The following is an 18,493-nucleotide window of genomic DNA, read 5'->3' as shown; positions in this document are numbered from 1 at the left end:
ATTGGTTGAATCGCAACACATGGGCGTTCCAAATGAGAACGGTAGCACTTATGAAGGGTAGTGGAGTTGAAAACGTGTTATTCCTAAAAACGTGTTTATCGCAGGTGCATGAGCTGGAGAAATCCAAACGCACTCTAGAGCAGCAGGTGGAGGAAATGCGAACACAGCTTGAGGAGCTGGAGGATGAGCTGCAGGCCACTGAAGATGCTAAACTGCGTCTGGAGGTCAACATGCAGGCCATGAAAGCTCAGTTTGACCGAGACCTGCAGGCCAGAGATGAGCAGAATGAAGAGAAGAAGAGGGCGCTGGTCAAACAGGTGGGTGGAGTTTGAATAAAACCACATTTATATAAATAAAAATATAATTAAAAGTTTAAAATAAATGCTTTTTCACCTGCCACTGTGTTATACAGAACTTTACAAATTAGGGATATGTGTCGAAAATTTGAGCTCCTGATTAGGAGCGCATCGATACACCTGCCTCCATATCGATTCTGCACCACTTAAAATATCCAATTATTAGGCAAAAATATTGTGATACGATTATATGTGATGTAGAGGATCTGATCTGAGTTTATGTGTGGTCTGTACGGATCGCCCCTCACGATTCTATATGCATGTGACCTGAAGATTAACTGCAAAGTTTCACCATCATAAAGTGGAAAAAGAGTGCGCTCTCTTACCTTCTCACTGCTTCTGTGAGCACAGTATACATGAAAGCACATTCTCGTATCATTCACTTAAAGGGTTGAGTTTAAGGCAAAGTGTTAGGTTAGTGTCGTGTAGTCAACAAACACATGAAGCAGCACTGCTTCTTGTCCACTTTAACACTATTGCACGCGATTAAAATCGATGAAACTCCCGCTGCTGAAGTTACTGGATTATCACGGACAAATAGCGTCTTGATCTTGTGTGAAAGAGGGAGAAATGAAGATGACACAGATATATATTTTATGTATGACTCTGAAGTATTATTCAGTGGTTGGTGGTTAATGGCCACCTGTACAGAACATCATTGTGTATGGAACATGGTCAGTCTACGTTAATAGAAAGTGAAGAGCAAAGACCTGCTTAAATCTTTCAGCACTTTACATATACATCTATAAATCTGTCATCTATTTCAATTTTAAACATATCTTTTTAATTAAATCTATTTACTCTGACTGCACGTTTATGCATGTATTCATATTTATTCGTTAGACATAATAGTCTATTTGTAAAACACATGCATATAGATGACGTCGCCTAGAAACCCTGTTTAAGAAGGAGTCTCTTTATAAGGACTTGATCTTTTGCAACTTTATACTCATTCTCAAATCTACTTTATGCATTGATTTGTCAGATTAACTAATAAATATTAACTTCTAATAACTAAATTAGAAGTGGCAATATTCTGCAAGAATACTTTAATCTTAATCTGTCATATGAGAAATGTAATAAAATTGCATTGTGGGCTTTTATCGGGATGGGTATCGTATCGTGAAGTTCTTGGCGATACACAGCCCTACTCCAAATTCATAATACATTTAATGACAATAACAATATGTAGGTTATTTAAAAAAATCAGATCTAGCCTTTTTACTCATGAGCCCCGCCTACTCAGGTGCGTGAGATGGAGGCGGAGCTAGAAGACGAACGGAAGCAAAGAGCTCTCGCTGTGGCAGCCAAGAAGAAGCTGGAGATGGACCTTAAAGATGTGGAATCTCATATCGAGGCTGCAAACAAGGCCCGCGATGAAGCCATTAAACAATTACGTAAACTCCAGGTAAACATTTCCCTATTCAATCTCCAGTCCAGTAGTCCAGTCCACATATTTATTTATTATTTCATATATATTTATTAACTTGTGCACAGTCACTTTCTTGGTGCACATTTGTCATTTGTCGTCACATGACTTGAAAATCTTCCATAAAAATGTTCTCTGTGTATCCTGCACTTTAAATTTATATAGTGTGCTGATTCTCCTTTTCGGTTTTCTATTAATTTCACATTACAGTAATCTAATGTTAAATGTCACGTTATGTTTTTATTCATAAGCTCCTAGCTAAAGTGCTAAAGCAGTTGAGAGAAGTGATTTGTCCAGAGCTTCCCGTCAGTACATTTTAAGCCTCGGGAATCATTGTGGAGATACTCCCATCTGTGCTTCTCACATTTTGGCTCGCGTCTGTTTTCAAACCAGGCACAGATGAAGGACTACCAGAGGGAGCTGGAGGAGGCGCGCTCCTCTCGCGATGAGATCTTCGCTCAGTCTAAAGAGAACGAGAAAAAACTTAAGAGTCTCGAGGCTGAGATTCTGCAGCTGCAGGAGGTGAGCCAACATCCTGATGTCTCAAATACACAGCGGCTAAAGCCTAGATTTCCTCTGAGTTTAACTCATGTTTCTTAACACAATGTGTATTTTTTTGGAGGATCTATTGACAGAAACGCATTATAATATACATAACTGTGTTGAAAGGTATATAAAGACCATATATAATGAAGCGTTATGTTTTTATTACCTTAGAATGAGCTATTTCTATCTATATACACAATGGGTCCACTTGCATGGAATTCACCCTGTTGTTTCTACAGTAGCCCCAAACGGCTCTAAACAGTAGTTCCGTAAACATGTTATCTACTTCGCAAGAGAACAAAATAAAGTCACGACATCTTTGTCCTGAGAGAGAAGCTGTAGTGCTTTGAAAGGCAGGGACGGCGTGAGCGCATGTTACAATTCACAACCTCGCCATTAGATGCCACTAAAATCTCCACATTGTTCACTTTGAGAATTTTCAGGTTTCTTAATGTGGATGTAGCATGTAAAGAAAATCTCCTGAGGAACACTCCACATTGTTTTATTGAAACGGTTTATTAATGAGATTTTTATTAATGGTGTTTTTAGGACCTTGCATCTTCAGAGAGAGCCAGACGCCACGCTGAACAGGAAAGAGATGAACTGGCGGATGAGATTTCTAACAGCGCCTCTGGAAAGTGAGTCTCTTGCATATCCATATAGTGTATGCCTCGCGTTGTGTTATTTTCTGTGTGTTCATAGCTTAACGATATATTTACTCAAGTTTGTGTTTTTGTGTTTGTCCATCAGGGCAGCCCTACTGGATGAGAAGAGGAGACTGGAGGCTCGTATCGCTCAACTGGAGGAAGAACTAGAGGAGGAACAGGGCAACATGGAGCTCCTGAACGACCGCTTCCGCAAGACCACTATGCAGGTGAAGTGTTGAAGAACTCTAAACCATCTGTCGAACTATACAGTCTTCTCTGCAGTCTTCAGTGTCGTAACAGATGTGTGTGAATGTGAAGGTGGACACACTGAACACAGAGCTGACGGGAGAGCGCAGTGCTGCCCAGAAGAGTGAGAACGCCCGGCAGCAGCTGGAGAGACAAAACAAAGAGCTGAAGGCCAAACTGCAGGAACTAGAAGGATCCATCAAATCTAAGTTCAAGGCCTCTATCGCCGCCCTGGAGGCCAAGATCATCCAGTTAGAGGAGCAGCTTGAGCAGGAGGCGAAGTAAGCAGCAGATATCAAGTGTTCTGTGCAAACCTGTGTCACTGTCTCTGTATTAAGACATCAGTGTGTAAGTCTATCTGTGCTCTTTACAGGGAGAGAGCTGCGGCCAATAAAATCGTACGTCGCACAGAGAAGAAACTCAAGGAGGTGTTCATGCAAGTTGAGGACGAACGTCGCCATGCCGACCAGTACAAAGAGCAGGTGAAAAGACATTCAAGAGATGCATGTTGCATGTGTTTTTAAGTGAATGTTCAGCTCCTTAGACTGAAGAAATGAAAACAAAATCAGAAATTAACAAAAAAATTTGCTTCAGTGAGTGCTTCAAAGTTTAAAGGTGACCTGTGGTTGGTTGTTTTACTTTCCAAGTGAGAAACAGGACCCTTTCATTGCATAACACTATGTAACAATTTTTTTAAAGTTGTGTTTAGCTTAATTTTACTGTTGAAGTTTACATGCTGAATATGAAAATCACTTAAAAAAAAATTACCATCAATTGTACTCGCAAATTAGTTTTTTGGTATTATTACTCATACACAGAAATGACAAGATACTGCCATAACACTGAGCGCAAAACAGCAGTTTGACATAAGTTACTAAAATGAGTCATCCAAAGCTTCAGAAGTGTACATTTTTTGTCTCGAACTTTGTTCCCGAGGACATTTTTTGTCACCCATCATCGCTTCATCCCTCCTTCCCTGTGCTACCGAAACTTCTAGAATTTTTCTTAAAAATTTGTGGAAATGTGTACAGCTTTTGTTTATTTTAATATATCGTGATTAGTGATATAAGCTCAAAATGTACTTGAGCTAAATATAAACTAAAACACGCTCCATGAAAATAAATATTAGCACAGTATTAAGCACCACAGAATTGTACAATTATTTAGTTGTAGAAGCTCACTTAACCTTTTGCTTTAGATGGAAAAGGCCAACTCGCGCATGAAGCAGTTGAAAAGGCAGCTGGAGGAGGCCGAGGAGGAAGCTACTCGAGCGAACGCCTCCCGCAGGAAGCTTCAGAGAGAACTGGATGATGCTACAGAAGCCAGCGAGGGTCTGAGCCGCGAGGTCAACTCGCTCAAGAACCGGCTCAGGTAAAACACACATCACATGCATCTGTTTGGGCATTAGTTCATTTTGATCCTTGGTTGTGACTATAAGAATAAAGCAAAAAAAGTTTCTTAAATGAAACCCCCTGACATGTCATTCACACTCCTCCAGACGAGGAGGTCCTGTTAGCTTCTCATCCAGCCGCTCCGGCCGCAGACAGCTGCAGATGGAGGGAGATTTATCTGACGATGATGCAGACAGCAAGGCCAGCGACCTGAACGAGAACCAGCCGGCTCAAGCGGAATAAAGCACGGCGCCCTCCCGTGGCCATCAAGCCCCACTGCATCAACCACTTCAGAACGTCTCACAGCACCTCATTCTCCTCACCGTGGGGTCAGCGGTACAGAAATTGGACCAGTTAGCGACACACAACACTACCACATATCTCTCATGAAACATTTATCGGTTTCCAGTGCAACACTGAGCTCTAGAAACATAGAATAACACACAGACACACATCCTACGTTTCTGTACTCTCCCTATTCAGGGAGCATCAACTCTGCCTTACTCTAAAAATGCTTCAAGACCAAGCGTACATTTGCAGCCTTTAGAACATCAAATACTACACTTCAAACATGCAAGTGCATTTCACACATCAAACCTTCCCTACACATATTCATGTACACAATGAGTCTTGGATTCAATGTAGTTTAATGATGTAAAACTATTGCCTAGCTAAGCAGACTGATTGGGTCTCTGGTTGTCCAATAAACCCATCCTGCAGTTTTTTGGTGAAGAGATGCATGTGCTGCTTGTTTGAATCCTGTGGCTCTGGACCGGATCTCAAAGATAAACTGTGAAAAGCTACTTGCTTCTGCATCTCTCCATTTAAGTGCATTCAACTAGTTTAAACGTGACGAATAGCGCAGGCGACTGCATTTGTGATTTATCTGCATTTGATTCAAGGCTTAACATGTCGGGCGATCCAGAGCCGTTTTAAGAATTAGGATGTTGTCGCGATACGCAATTAGCTGCACATTGTAGAAAAGCCATATAAGGCCACTTCAACTGGAAAGGAATTTTGGAAGCATACGCATGTCAATTTGAAGCTTTTACATCCGTTTTATTCCCTTTGTATGTGAGAGAATTTGATGGAACTTCTCAAATCCAGCCGCTTTATCTATTTGATACATTACATGTGAATACAGCCATTGGAAGAAACGGACCGGGCAGATGAAGGAAGATCTTCATCGCACTCGTCAGTGCGAAAGCAAAATGAACTGGACCAGAAATATTCATAAAGCACTTTTCTGAATTAGCTCAGCTGTAACGCTTTGAACGCTATAGTAGATTTGCTCTCGTCAGTATTAGTAAGATGATGTATGGAAACTGTATTAACCCGTTCCACTGTTAGCAGTGAATGACGCGTTTCTAAAAAAAAAAGTGCCTTAGACACTAACTAGAAAACATCGGTGAATAAATGAAGTATGTTGAGTATGAAAAACGGTGTAAGAAACGCTAACATGAAGGCAAAACTGGCTGATGGAAATTGAAATAAACTTGCTTTGTAACCCTCGTTTTGTTATTTGGTATTTTACTGTGCTATGAATCTTATCCAAGTATACTGCTCTACTGTCCCCTGTGTTCTCATTGTGTTGTGGGGAAAAATCTGTGTTATCCAATATAAAGAATCCTCCGCGATGAGCGAGCGTGATCTCATTGGGTGAAAGCTTTATCATCCATGATCTAGTCACTATTATTGCAGTTATTATTATTGCTATAGTATCATTCTATTATCGGACTGGCTGTTGACAACCAGGCGTTCAACTGCAATGTCTCTCCTCTTGTTTTTCTCTTGTATACTGTATTTCTAGAAGACAGTGAGTTTTGTAAAGGAAAAATAAAACATTCATTCTAGAAGCATGCTTTTCTTTTCATTTCTGAACGTGGTCCAAATTACTGGTTTGAAAAAAGGGGTACGTGTTTTTCTTACAGTTTCATGTTGGCGATTGATCAGTTTAAAAATTAAGATTCAAAATGTGCAATGTTTCTATATCAACATCAAATGATTCACGACCCATTTTATATGACATTTATAAGTATCCATAAAACTTGATTGAGAATTAGATTTTATGGTGTAGAAGTTTTTGTGCCAATAAATAATACCCATGAAGATCAGGAAAAAACAAATGGGATCATTAATGGCTGATACATTATATAACATTAGCTGCTTTGCCAATAATCTCACTGATGTACAAAACCACCATATCCACTATTTTTTTATTGAATTTTTCAGCGCTCTCACTTGAGACAAAAATGACGCATTATTCCAGAATCAAGACAAAAATAATCGACTCCTAAGAAAGTCAAGACGTGAGCTTCATTAAAATCGTTCCCACCCACTTTAGCGTTTTAGAAAAGAAAATCAAGCAATATAAAATTCAATTTAGAAATGTCCGTCATCACACTATCCACAGAGACAAGACCACACTTTTAGTTTGGCCTACAAACAGATACAGAACATTACAATGACAACACACACACAGACACCTGACCTGTTGCTTGTTAACTGAGCTAATGCTGTCATCTTTGGTGCCCACTCTCATTTCAACACAGTCATAAGATGCAGGTGAACAGTGCGAGACATCTTGAATTGATAAACGCGTCATGGGATGAAATGTGAGAACTAAATATCCAGTGACTTATTGGGACAAAATGGACACACACATACAAACAAATCTCCCCAAAATCCACACACACACAACTACTGGTTAGAAGTAGAGAGCTAAACAACAGTTTACGTTTGCATTGAAGCATTGTACAGTCCTGCATAGTTATTTAAACTTACAAACTAAGGCGTTTTATTGAAATTGTCGGGGGTTTGTACTTTTAATAATAAGCAATAAAATAAAATTGAAATAAATTTCAAGTAGAATATAATCTCAATAATCTATGAAAAGTTTGCACACAATTCATTCTTCATACATGAAAGAATATTTTCCAAGATTTTTTCCACAAGGTCCAGTGAGATACACAGCACCAAAGACAGCGAGACATCTGCGCACACAGATGATAAACATCATACAGACTGACCTTGAAAGAAAATATATCACGTAATATTTATGTATATTTTATATACATATGCAATTTATTCTACCAATACACATAAACATCGTAAGTCCCTGTGTCAAAAAATTATAAATAATTTACCCATTTGTATTATTATTAATAGCTACTATTCTAACAGTCTTTAAGGAAACGGTTGGACGACAACATCCCTATAGTTCCAAACAAAAAATCTACTAAGAAAATAAACAAGGGAATGCACGTCTCCAGCCGACGATAACTTAAATAAAAATTATCTGCTTTGTTTTCTTCCTCTCAATAACTATCTCTGTGTCCACAGTGATTAAGGTCTTTTGTAAACATGTCGACAAAAATATTAAAATCCACCCAGCTTTCTTCTGTTCTCCAAATGGGTTTAAAAGCAGTGTGAGGTTAATTTGAAGAAAAACTCATTGATAAAGTCCTCTGAATTTAATCTCAATGAAAGTGTAGGAAAGTCTTCCCCGCAACATTGATTCCACAATTCAAGCTTTTCAGTTCTGATTCCGAGCAGCTGAGAAAAAAAACATCCGTCTTGGACGCCGCCAGCGTGTACATTCTGCTTGTGGTGGTCAGTGGGACTTCCTCTTGGTGTCTCCTCCCTGACTTTGGTTTGTATCTGCAAGAATAAAACATGGAGTTTTACTGCATTAGATATTGCTTTTGTCCAAACTGAAATGCTCATTACAAAACACAAATATCAGTTTCAAAATCATTTGAGCTCACAAAAAATGTACTAACATTTTTGGGTCAACTATTTTTAACCGCCTATTTTATATTCCGCCTTTGAAATGCATTTCAACTAAGAAATTAGGGATCCATCGATGTATCGGCGGCCGATATTGGATTAATTTAACACTATCAGCAATAGCATTCAAAAGGTGTGACACATGGAAAGTAGAAAACACGCCAGAAAGTACTGCTGAACAGCTTATGAAATTAATATTGTGCCATGAATAGTGCTAATAATAATTCAGCTGCTGTTAAATATGCAATCTGCTTGTTCTACGTGTGAATGAGGGGTGTGGTTTTGTGTACTGTAGTGGAATTTTTAGCATCTGGTGGACGTGAACACATAAACTGAATCAGCGCTGCTCTAAAAGTGTTTTACCGTTTCATTTGAGTGAAGCTGCTGTCAAACTTTGCAGCAAGATGTCAAAATTAAAGTTCGTCGTCAAAATAAATTCCAGTTAACCTCAAAATAAACCTGCTACTAATAATGTACAAAACTATTAATTAAATGCAAGTAGACTTAAAACAGCAAAAGAAAAAACAAGATGTAAAATACTAGTTCATATTGACATAGAAAAAAAAAACCAGAATCCAGAAAAATAAAAACAGAATTTGAGAAAGAATCAAAAGAAATTTAGGAAGAATTTTTTTTTAAACTGATTTAACAGGTCCCTGGTTTATTAATGAACTGCAAGGAGTTGGATGTCTGAATATCCTATTTTTCTCTGAGCAAAATAATAATGTAAATAGCAACAGCACAGACTTTATTTAAATATATTTAAGAAATGATCCATTTAAAGGCAAATATGAGTTCATGTTTTTAATAAAATAAATTTTGGATAGCAAAAATAACCTTTGAAGATTGTCATGTTGTCTCATTGTATTTTCATCTTAACTTACATTTAGGCACATTTACACTTGTGCCTCTTTTAAAATGTTAAATGGATCCAATTCATGTTCAGTAAAATAAAATAAATTGAATGCAGAAAAAGTATCTAGTATTGTATAGTACTGTAAGCAATTTACCAATATCGGTATCGGCCAATAGTTGTTTGTATTGGAATCAATATTGGCCCAAAAAATCCTATCGGTGCATCCCTAGAAGAAATTTACTAGGTTTCGAAGCAAAGCCATTGTCACACAGTGCAACACAAGGATTCAAACAAGCGGAGGGTTTAGAGCATGGCGCTAACAACATCACGGTCGTGGGTTCCGTCCCAGGGGATTGCACATACTACAAAATGTATAGTATAATGCAATGTAAGTCGCTTTGGATAAAAGCATCTGCAAAATGCATAAATGTAAATAACACGCCATAACACAGCGACAGTGGAGGGATTTGCAGCATTTACCTGAGAAAGCAAGCTGCAAGTGGGGAGGTAGAGCAACCTGAGACCCTGACTGCAGGCTCTTAAATAGATCTGGCGGAACGGGTGGAAATAAAGATGGACAGAAAGAGAGATGAACGAGTGCACATCAATCCAGGGGCAAATGAGATTGCAGAAACGCATCACCCAAGTAAGATGTGAGATGGAGAAACAGAGGGGGAAAAAGGAGGAAGCAAGGTTAGGGAGACAGAAAAAAACAAGGTATCTACTGACGCACACACAATACATAACACAACCAAACACAATACAGGCAAACATACAAGCCACTGGAGGAAAATGGGTGCAGCTACAAGGAGGGCGTGCTAGTGAGCATAGAGACACTTACTCTGTGCCAGGGTGTATCCTGAGTTTGGAGTGGGTGAAGCCCCCATGTTGCTGCAGCCTGGAACTCCAGGACCTGGTGGATTGAAGTTGAGTAGCGAGGGGAACTGGAAGGGTAGAGAAACAGGCACTAGACCCCCGAGCATCCCGAAACCCAGGGGGAGGGGTGAGGTTATTGAGCTCAAGAGGTTACTTCCTGATGCTGTTGAACCCTGGAGGAGGAGAGCGTTACACAAGTTTAGCATGATTGAACTCTTGATAAAAAAAACAGGGGTGTTGTGAGGCAGAGTGTAACAGATCGTGAACTACAGAGGGTGCACCGCTTACCTGTGAGTGGTGAGAGGAGACAGGAGGAGGAGACTGTAGGGTCATGGCTGATGCCCGACTTGAGGACTTGGCACTCTGGCTAGCCCCTACCATTGGTCTCTGCCGCTGGCTGTGATTGGCTGGTACTGCTGAAGGGGAGGGACTGCTGTCCTGGCAACCCCCTGACAGTGGCGAAACCATCAAGGTGGCTATAGTGTTGCTCGCTGCGCTACCCTGTGGACTTGAGGATTTTTGACCACCTGCAAAACTGTAGATTGCCTGTCCAGATCCGGATTTGACTCCAGGACCATGTGTGGTAAACGGTGGTCTGAAGCCTTGGCTCTTGGGGGTAAACTGGTGAGGGCTGGTGATCATCTGAGGTCTAGGATGAATCAGGGAGGGAGATGATGAAGGGGAAGGAGAGGAAGAGGGAGGAGGGGTGGGAGCAGGGGGTCGTGGTGTGAGTTTGATGATGGGAGAGCTACTACTGTGGGAAGACTTAGTAAGCGTGGCTTGCATGGGGGTGATAAAGTTTGACTGGTTGTGTGGCATAGAGGGAGTCCTGGCCTGTGATACCAGGGTGGAAGAGTTCGTAGGGGGAGAACTGGGTACCCGTGACTGCTGAGGGCTTTTGGGGTTCAACTGCGACAGGTGCGGGCTCATACGAGGCTGATGGGAAACTCCGGTACTAGTTATCCCACCAGCGACGCTGGATTTGTTAGCACAGTTCTTGGCTTGTCCGACAGGGGTTGGAGTTGGACCCATCTTAACGATCGCCCCAAAGGACCTCTGCTGGGGTGGCAAGAGGGGTGAGGCGGTAGGGGGTGGGCGGGGCTTAGCAGCCTGCACTGCGTTCATCCCAGACACGCTGACTCTGTGCGCACCAGTTACCGGATGTCTCTGCAAGGGTCCGGTATCTTTCAACATCCCGAAGGTCTCTCCTCGCATGGAAGACAAAGGAGATGAGGTGATTGGAGAGGAGAGGGAAGGAGAGGTAGTTAAACTGCTCTTATTCGAGATAACAGAGGGCTCCATCTTTCCTGGATGGGAGGAATGCGACAGAGGAGAAGAATAGTGGCTGACCACCGATAAGGATCTGGCAATTCCAGGAGATGAGGCAGGTACGCCGTTGTTTGGCGTCAGACCCTTGGCAGCGTTACTGAGAAGAGCTAGAGCCTGGGAAATGGAGTCCAGGGAGTTAGCGGCCAGATCTTCGTCCAGTGAATCTGAGAGGCAGATAGGTTCGGAGGGTGAGGACGGCGGTCTGCACGCAGGTAAGGCAGGAGAGGTAGAAGTAGTTCCAACACCTGGGGCGGGTCTCTGGGTCCAGCCGACCTCCTGGATCCGATCATCAGAGGAACAGACGTCAAAATATAAGACATGAAACTTAAAACTGAACTGTTTCTGAGTGTAAAGACATAACTGTGTAGTTCAGTTCTACATACCGTCATTTTGGCAACTTTGGGGGTTGGAACAACTCTTTTCTTACCCCTGTAGGACAAAAATATTACAACACTCAAATTGAGAATCTATTCTTTTTTTGGGACTGGTTTATGAAACGGATATACTTTGTTTTGTCCGCATCGTGTAAACCACATCACCGCTAATTTAGAACATTAGTGAAAAAAACATATACTCACAGGCCTGTAAGGTGACCGTGTACCACACGACTTTCCTTAAAAAGCATCCTGAACAAAAAAGACGTTTGGTTACATAGTCCCTTGGAACCAGACAAAGCATCAGCACAGGGTTACGACATTGCACACACACCTGGCCTGCATCCAGCCTTTGGGCCAGAGAGGTTTGACTTCATTCTCCATGAATGCTTTGAGATAGTCTTCCACAGACAGAGAACACTGCTCCAGCTCATAGCAGCTGAGCTTCACACGCACCAGGTTGCACAAGAGAGTCCTGGAGAAACAAACGCACTCGTGTTTACTATCTGAAGACCATAGCCTGTAAATGACAACTCATAAGTGACCTTACACCAAACACTTAAAGATTAAAACCTGAGTTTGTCGTCCCATATGAACTTCTTCCTTGGTCCCATCACCCTCTTCCTGGTTTCTCGTCATCATCGTCCTCAGATCCGTTCTTCTCGCCCTCCTCCATCTGCTGCCTAGCACATTTAAAACAAGCTCTAATTCCGCAATGCACTCATCATTCTGCTAATCACTTTTAGCAAATGAAATCCTGTAGGCAGGAAAGTTAAAAAGCTCAGACTTACTTGGCAGCAACTTTCGCCATGCAGTCCATGTTATATTTGGCGATCTGCTCTGGCATGACACTGCACACGGCCAGTTTGAGCTTTAATAAGGGTGCGCGCAGACGGTCATCCTGATAGACAATAAAAAACATTGGGACATATGGTAAGCGACGACAGAATTTGACAAAGTATTCCAGTAACCCTCCTGGTATGGAGTAAGGGAAGTGATGTACCTCCCTCACCTGGATGTTGAGGCTGAGTTTTTTGAGGCGTTTGAGTAGCGCCTCTTTGTTACAGGGCACGAAGGCCTCCAGGTGAAAGTACACCTGTGATCGGACGTCTACCGGCTGCTCCTGAACCTGCAGCTCAATGCTGGGTGAAGAAAACGAGACGATAAATGAAGAGGACATGATTTCACAGAAGACAAATTCAAATTTTAAAGGTGTAATGAGAACAGATTGCGATTTCACTCACTCCAGCAAGATATTATTCATATCCAGAGTGAAGAATTTCTTTCTGCCTTCTTGATCAAATTGCCTTGATGCCTGAGTAAAAATAAATACAAAAAAAATCAGGTTACTCAGGAAAATGGCATTACAGCGCGAACATAAACTCCCTGAAGTGCTTCAAAATGGGAACCTACATCCTACAGATTTCATCAGATTGCCAAGAGCCGAGTAAAAGGATTTTGTCAACAACTCATTGTAGGTCTAAACTGCATTTTTACTTTCCTCACGGTTACTTTTTACTTTTTGAAAGGTAACATTTTTGTGTATTGGATTAGCCTAGACATTATGACAATATTATACAATAGTAGAACGATTGTTGGGTCAGTGTATTTCAATTAATGCAAGCAAGGCAAGTATTTTTTATTTACGTTTTTCCCTTAATGCTTCTATAAAATGGAGAATGATGATAAACAGGGATATTAAAACATTCACAAATAGCGACTCACAGCTCGTAGGTCCTCGATCCGTTTGATCAAGGGTGCCGGAAGTCCCTCAGGGAGAGGTGGAGGAGAGATGAGCCCTCGACTCAACACCCCTCCGCCCATCTTGTGCCTAGATGAGCCCGTCTCGACCTGTCCGTTCTCCCTGCCCGAAGGGGTCATCTGAAGACCCCCATCCAAAAAACTAAAGTCCAGGTCCTGCATGATATCCTGAATTTCGCTTTCGTTGGCCGAACTGAGCAACGACATCATAGCGGGATCGGCTGTCAGGTCAGCCAGTGAAAGGTCGTTGTTGTTGCCGTGGAGATGAGAGTTCTGCAGGAGGTTGTGGGAATTGGGCATGCTGGTGAGCCCAGGGCCCACGCGAGGTGTGTTAGTGTCCAGTTTCCGAAGTTCTTCCTTCTCTCTGGTGAAACGCCGGAGCATTGCAGCAAGACACAGCGAATCCTTCATCAGTTTCTTTCTTTTCTTCTTTTCAGGACGGTGAAGGTTGAGGCCGGTCACTCTGTGAGAAAATATAAAAAAAATTGTATCTCATTAGTCATGTTGTACTTCTGCTGTGTTAACACCAAACGCGAACAATCCCGTTCCTTGATCTTTGAGAAAAGTTCATCATTTTCATGTGAGTTACACAAGCTGACAAATATTTTCAATTTGCGCGGAAGACGAGATTGCGTTTGTATAAATCGCGCCGCCTGATTTGCGTCGTTCACATCGCCAGCTGCAAGTGCTCGTCTATTTACGTCATTCCATTGACTTTTTATGTAATTTACTGACACAATTCACATTTGGTGTGAACCCCACATTAATATTACTAATATATCTGTTAAAAACTTGATTCACACACATGCTTAACACCACTATGAATGGAATCATATGATAAAAAATATTATTTCTTAAAACATTTTTAATAATGTATTTTTACGCTCGTAGTGAAAATACAGCAATTCCATAAATTTTATAATTTCCTTTGTTTTTTACCTTTGCCACTACTACCTAACATGTAAAAGCTGCATTGCAACAATGCTAAACTTCGCCACAAAAAATATGTTTCAATAAAATATGTATGATCTGGAGGTGATGTTTTAATTCTGTGTCATTAACAAAATCAAGTCATTTTAAAGAATAATTACCCCAAACATTTGTATTGTATGATAGGGCAAAAAGAAAATGAGGTCATAAAAACTGCTAAATTGTTTAACATATGATTTTGTCTAAGCACAAGGCTTTGCTTCTAAGTGACCAATATACTATAAGATAGTTTAAACTCCAAAAAGGTTCATACATTTTAATAACATTTCTAACTTCAGATTTACAAATAAGGTTCAATTCTCACCCTTGTTTGGATACTTTGTTCTTTCTGGGTTTCTTCTCTTCTATACTGGTACCGTCTTTCTTCTTCCTTCTCTTCATCAATGGCTCCTCTCCAGCTCTCATCTACAAACGGACACCAGAAATCATCTTTCAAAATATGAATCATGATCAAGACCTTCCAAAAAGTTTGATGGTCCAATCTTATAAAACGCATGCCATCATTCCACCAAATGAGGTAATTTTACGGATCACATGTTTGACTTAAATGAAAAGTACAGTCTGCATAATTTGAAAAATATTGAGTGTTTAAACCATACAGTGTCATGGATCATAAAGCTAACATTGTTTGTTTTGTATTTCAATTAAAGGAATAGCTCACTCAGCAAAGAGATTGTGGGAACTCACCCTGGATTTTTTATCTTTTTCTCCATCCTCTCCTTCAGATTCAGAGGCGGCTCTGAACTGCAAAGTACCCGTGTTGATGTAGAATCCTCCGAGCTTGGTGCTCAGAGATGCTGGAACAAGCTCATCATACTAACAGAAAAGAGACACAAGGACATACAGATGTGTTTGGGATATTTGTGATCAGTGTTTCTGATATCACGTCTGAGCATGAGCTCTATGAACACAGAGACTTTGTACCAAATACCTAAAACGTTAACATAAAAAAATCACTGTTGACACTTAAACACAAACATCCTTTGGCCGGGTTTAACAGACGAGGCTTAAGGCTAGTCCCAGACTTAAATGAATGTTTGAGCCGTCTCAAATATAAATATTTGAAAATATGTCAGTACCATTATTTTGTCTAAAGTAATGTTTCTTCTAAAGCATGTTTATAAAGGTGACTTAAATATCCTCAACTAAGACATAGTCCTGGCTTAAGCTAAGCCTTGTCTGCAAAACCGGGCCATAAAGTTCAGGCAGCATTAAGAGTGTCGGTTAAACAGCATGTTAAATGGCAATCGATCATCTCCATAGCGATGCAGGTCTGTCGCCATGGCAAGTGCCCACTCACAGCTTCCGTGTTGTCTATGAAGGGGTCACTCTCATCATATCCGAAGCCAATGTCAATCAGATCCTGCATCCGATCTTTCCGCCTCTTTTTCCCCGCGTTACCCTGTAAGGCCAACATCGACGGCAAAATGACAAACACGCCCTCATTTAGCTTTTGCGTGTCCATCCATCTCACAGAAAACAAACGAACTTTAAACACTTACATATTTGCTTTCAAACTTTTTGGCCAGCGCCTCGACTTTCTGCCGTTCTCTCTCATCGTCGTTAAATGGGTCGTTTGGGTCCAGGACAGACGTGGATACTCGTGGGACCTTCTTGGCCTGCAAAAGATGATTTATATGTCAATAAGTCATGGTGAGGTGCCCTGATCAGAAGGCCAAAATATTTCAGACACTTCTAAATATATAACAGCTACGCTCCTGTTCCCATCTAAAAAGAGCACAACTATTTCTGGATTCATTCAATCCTGTTGACATCTGAGAAATATGCACGTCAAACATCAGATTGACATTTATGCAAATGTTTATACATGGTTATATCAGTGTTCCATGGGATCGAACCCATGACCTGCGTGTTGCAAACATCATGCTTTACCAACTGATAAATGCATTTACAAAATAAAAGTTACATGGACGTCAACAATGAAGTAGCTAGCAATCCAATCCTGCTTCGTGGTCTTCACACTCCTAATGCTCAGGGCCCCTGGGGGACACCAGGTCACGTGCTCAATAAAGTGATCATAAGTTTATAAGCCGAATGATGTGTAACACGCTCGAGACGCGTCACAAATGACATCCACGGCATATTATTAAGACTTGACGCGTATGTCAAGAGCGGCTTTTAAAAAGTTTACGAGTGACATCCACCCCCACACAGCTCTGCTAACAGGCTAATGCAAGTCAGCAGAAAAACACCAAACGTCGTCTCGATAGCAACAACCCAAAGACAACGTTCAGTTCCCTAAACTGCCCCGCACGTCACCTCATCACATTTCGGTACCTGTTGAGACTGAACGAGCTCGCTGTAGTTAAACTCGGCCGAGCGCTGCTCGTCGGGCTCGGACAAACACAGATCGAGCCGCACCGTCTTCCCTCGGGGCTCGTCGCCGTCTCTCTTCCCCATCGAACCCCCGCGGTCACCCGTCGCCGTCACCCCGGCGCCCGTCATCATCGTCCTGCCCTCTATGTCAAAGCTGGTCTCCGCATCTCCGTCCTCTTCCAGCCGCCGTCTCCTGCCCTCCGCGCCCGGACCGCCGGCCAGGGCCGACAGGGTGACAAACTGCACTTTTCTCGGTTCGGCCATTTGGATGATCAGGGTTCTTGGACACACACTCGGCAGCGGGGCCAAACAACTTGATTTAAAGAGCTTCGAGTCGGACGGACGGGACGCTCGGAGGCCGCGCGGATGCTAGAGTCCCCTCCGCGCCTCACGGGAAGCTCGCGGGTAGAGATGGCAGGATGAAAGTCGATTTTGGAGGCGAAAGCATCCTGGATCGCTACGCTCGGGGGACCGAGTCGCTCAGAACGGCCATCTTACATGAGAGAGAGTAAATAAAAGAGCGGAGACGAGCGAACTGAGCATGCGCCAACACGGACGCCGGAAACGTCGTGCGCGACGGAGACGTCGAGGTGGCCAATCAGAGGACACCGAGGGCAGCGGCGTGTCCAATCAAAAACGGAGACCCCGGCGACAGACGCTGTAATGAGCAATTAAAGACGTTACAGTGATGAAAGGATTCCCCTTGATATTGAACTAATACACAGACATGAAAACTAATGCTTTCAAGTGTTTTCCTGATGTTGTCAAGTGTAGTTTTTATATTTCGAGAAAATGTTTTTTTGGGCCTTGACACACAATTTATTGTTACCTTCTTACGAGTTTATAAATAATGTTTCTTCCAAATACTAGAAATGAGCAGAAAATACTCGATATTCAATTGCATAAAATATTTTAAAATATTTTATAAAATCAAACAAAAAATGTAATGTTTTAATAAAGATGTATTGATAAAGTCTTGTTTTTTTTTACATTTGTCAAAGCTTTAAGAACTTAATTTTGTCACAGTATATGTTGAACAAAATCAATTTGCTTTTGTTGATGTTTGTGCCAAAGTTGTAAATTGATCATGCCAAAACTTCTTAAAGGTTCTTGAATATTTTGAAATGTTAAATTCAGACATATATAACATTTATAGAATGTTGATGTGAAAAGACAAAACATATACGTTTAAAAAAAATGAGGGATTGTACATAAGGGTGTTTTTTTATGAATTATATACTTTAATATATTCTTGAATATCTATAATACAAATAAATTTTGAGTAACTTTATTGACATCATAACAGCAGTTTCTACACAGCGATTATTTTAATCTGACAACATTTGAACAGAAGTTTTATGCCAGAGCAACAGTACATAACCCTGTTAAAAGCACTATTGATGTTCCCAGGATGAATCATATAACGGTATATTTTGCTCCAAGTATAAAGAGACGTTATTTGCTACATTGTCTGTTTAACAGAAAAGCACTCAAATTCACATGAACTGACATTTAAACAAATATTATAAAATATGCATTTTACCTATGTATGTAGTGGGCTCAAAA

At 41.2% G+C, this 18,493-nt stretch overlaps 2 protein-coding genes across 4 annotated transcripts in view; one reads left to right on the top strand and one right to left on the bottom strand.

Annotated features, from left to right (window-relative positions):
* Positions 1-6,471, top strand: part of myh10 (myosin, heavy chain 10, non-muscle) — a 46,019-nt gene extending 39,548 nt beyond the window's left edge. For all 3 annotated transcript variants that reach the window (XM_056749702.1, XM_056749701.1, XM_056749699.1), the window contains 9 exons: positions 105-317; positions 1,603-1,764; positions 2,179-2,307; positions 2,881-2,969; positions 3,082-3,205; positions 3,297-3,505; positions 3,598-3,706; positions 4,423-4,595; positions 4,723-6,471. In XM_056749702.1, the coding sequence (XP_056605680.1) occupies positions 105-317; positions 1,603-1,764; positions 2,179-2,307; positions 2,881-2,969; positions 3,082-3,205; positions 3,297-3,505; positions 3,598-3,706; positions 4,423-4,595; positions 4,723-4,858 (1,344 nt within the window). In that variant the 3' untranslated portion in view covers positions 4,859-6,471. The remainder of the gene's footprint in view (positions 1-104; positions 318-1,602; positions 1,765-2,178; positions 2,308-2,880; positions 2,970-3,081; positions 3,206-3,296; positions 3,506-3,597; positions 3,707-4,422; positions 4,596-4,722) is intronic.
* A 343-nt stretch (positions 6,472-6,814) lies between these two features.
* ubn2a (ubinuclein 2a) lies at positions 6,815-17,738 on the bottom strand. The gene is given in 18 exon segments (XM_056750864.1): positions 6,815-8,275; positions 9,741-9,809; positions 10,102-10,309; positions 10,425-11,741; positions 11,849-11,894; positions 12,044-12,091; positions 12,174-12,314; positions 12,413-12,461; positions 12,464-12,522; positions 12,631-12,740; positions 12,852-12,981; positions 13,084-13,154; positions 13,565-14,063; positions 14,895-14,995; positions 15,278-15,406; positions 15,891-15,992; positions 16,093-16,209; positions 16,889-17,738. Coding segments are annotated over 18 exon segments (3,546 nt in total). The 5' UTR covers positions 17,192-17,738; the 3' UTR covers positions 6,815-8,228.
* Positions 17,739-18,493: the final 755 nt, after the last annotated feature.

The sequence above is a fragment of the Triplophysa dalaica genome, chromosome 6 (assembly GCF_015846415.1).
Source record: "Triplophysa dalaica isolate WHDGS20190420 chromosome 6, ASM1584641v1, whole genome shotgun sequence".
In the NCBI taxonomy this organism is placed as follows: Eukaryota; Metazoa; Chordata; class Actinopteri; order Cypriniformes; family Nemacheilidae; genus Triplophysa; species Triplophysa dalaica.
Note: the sequence above shows the minus strand (reverse complement) of the source record. Positions and strands in the feature narration are given on the sequence as shown.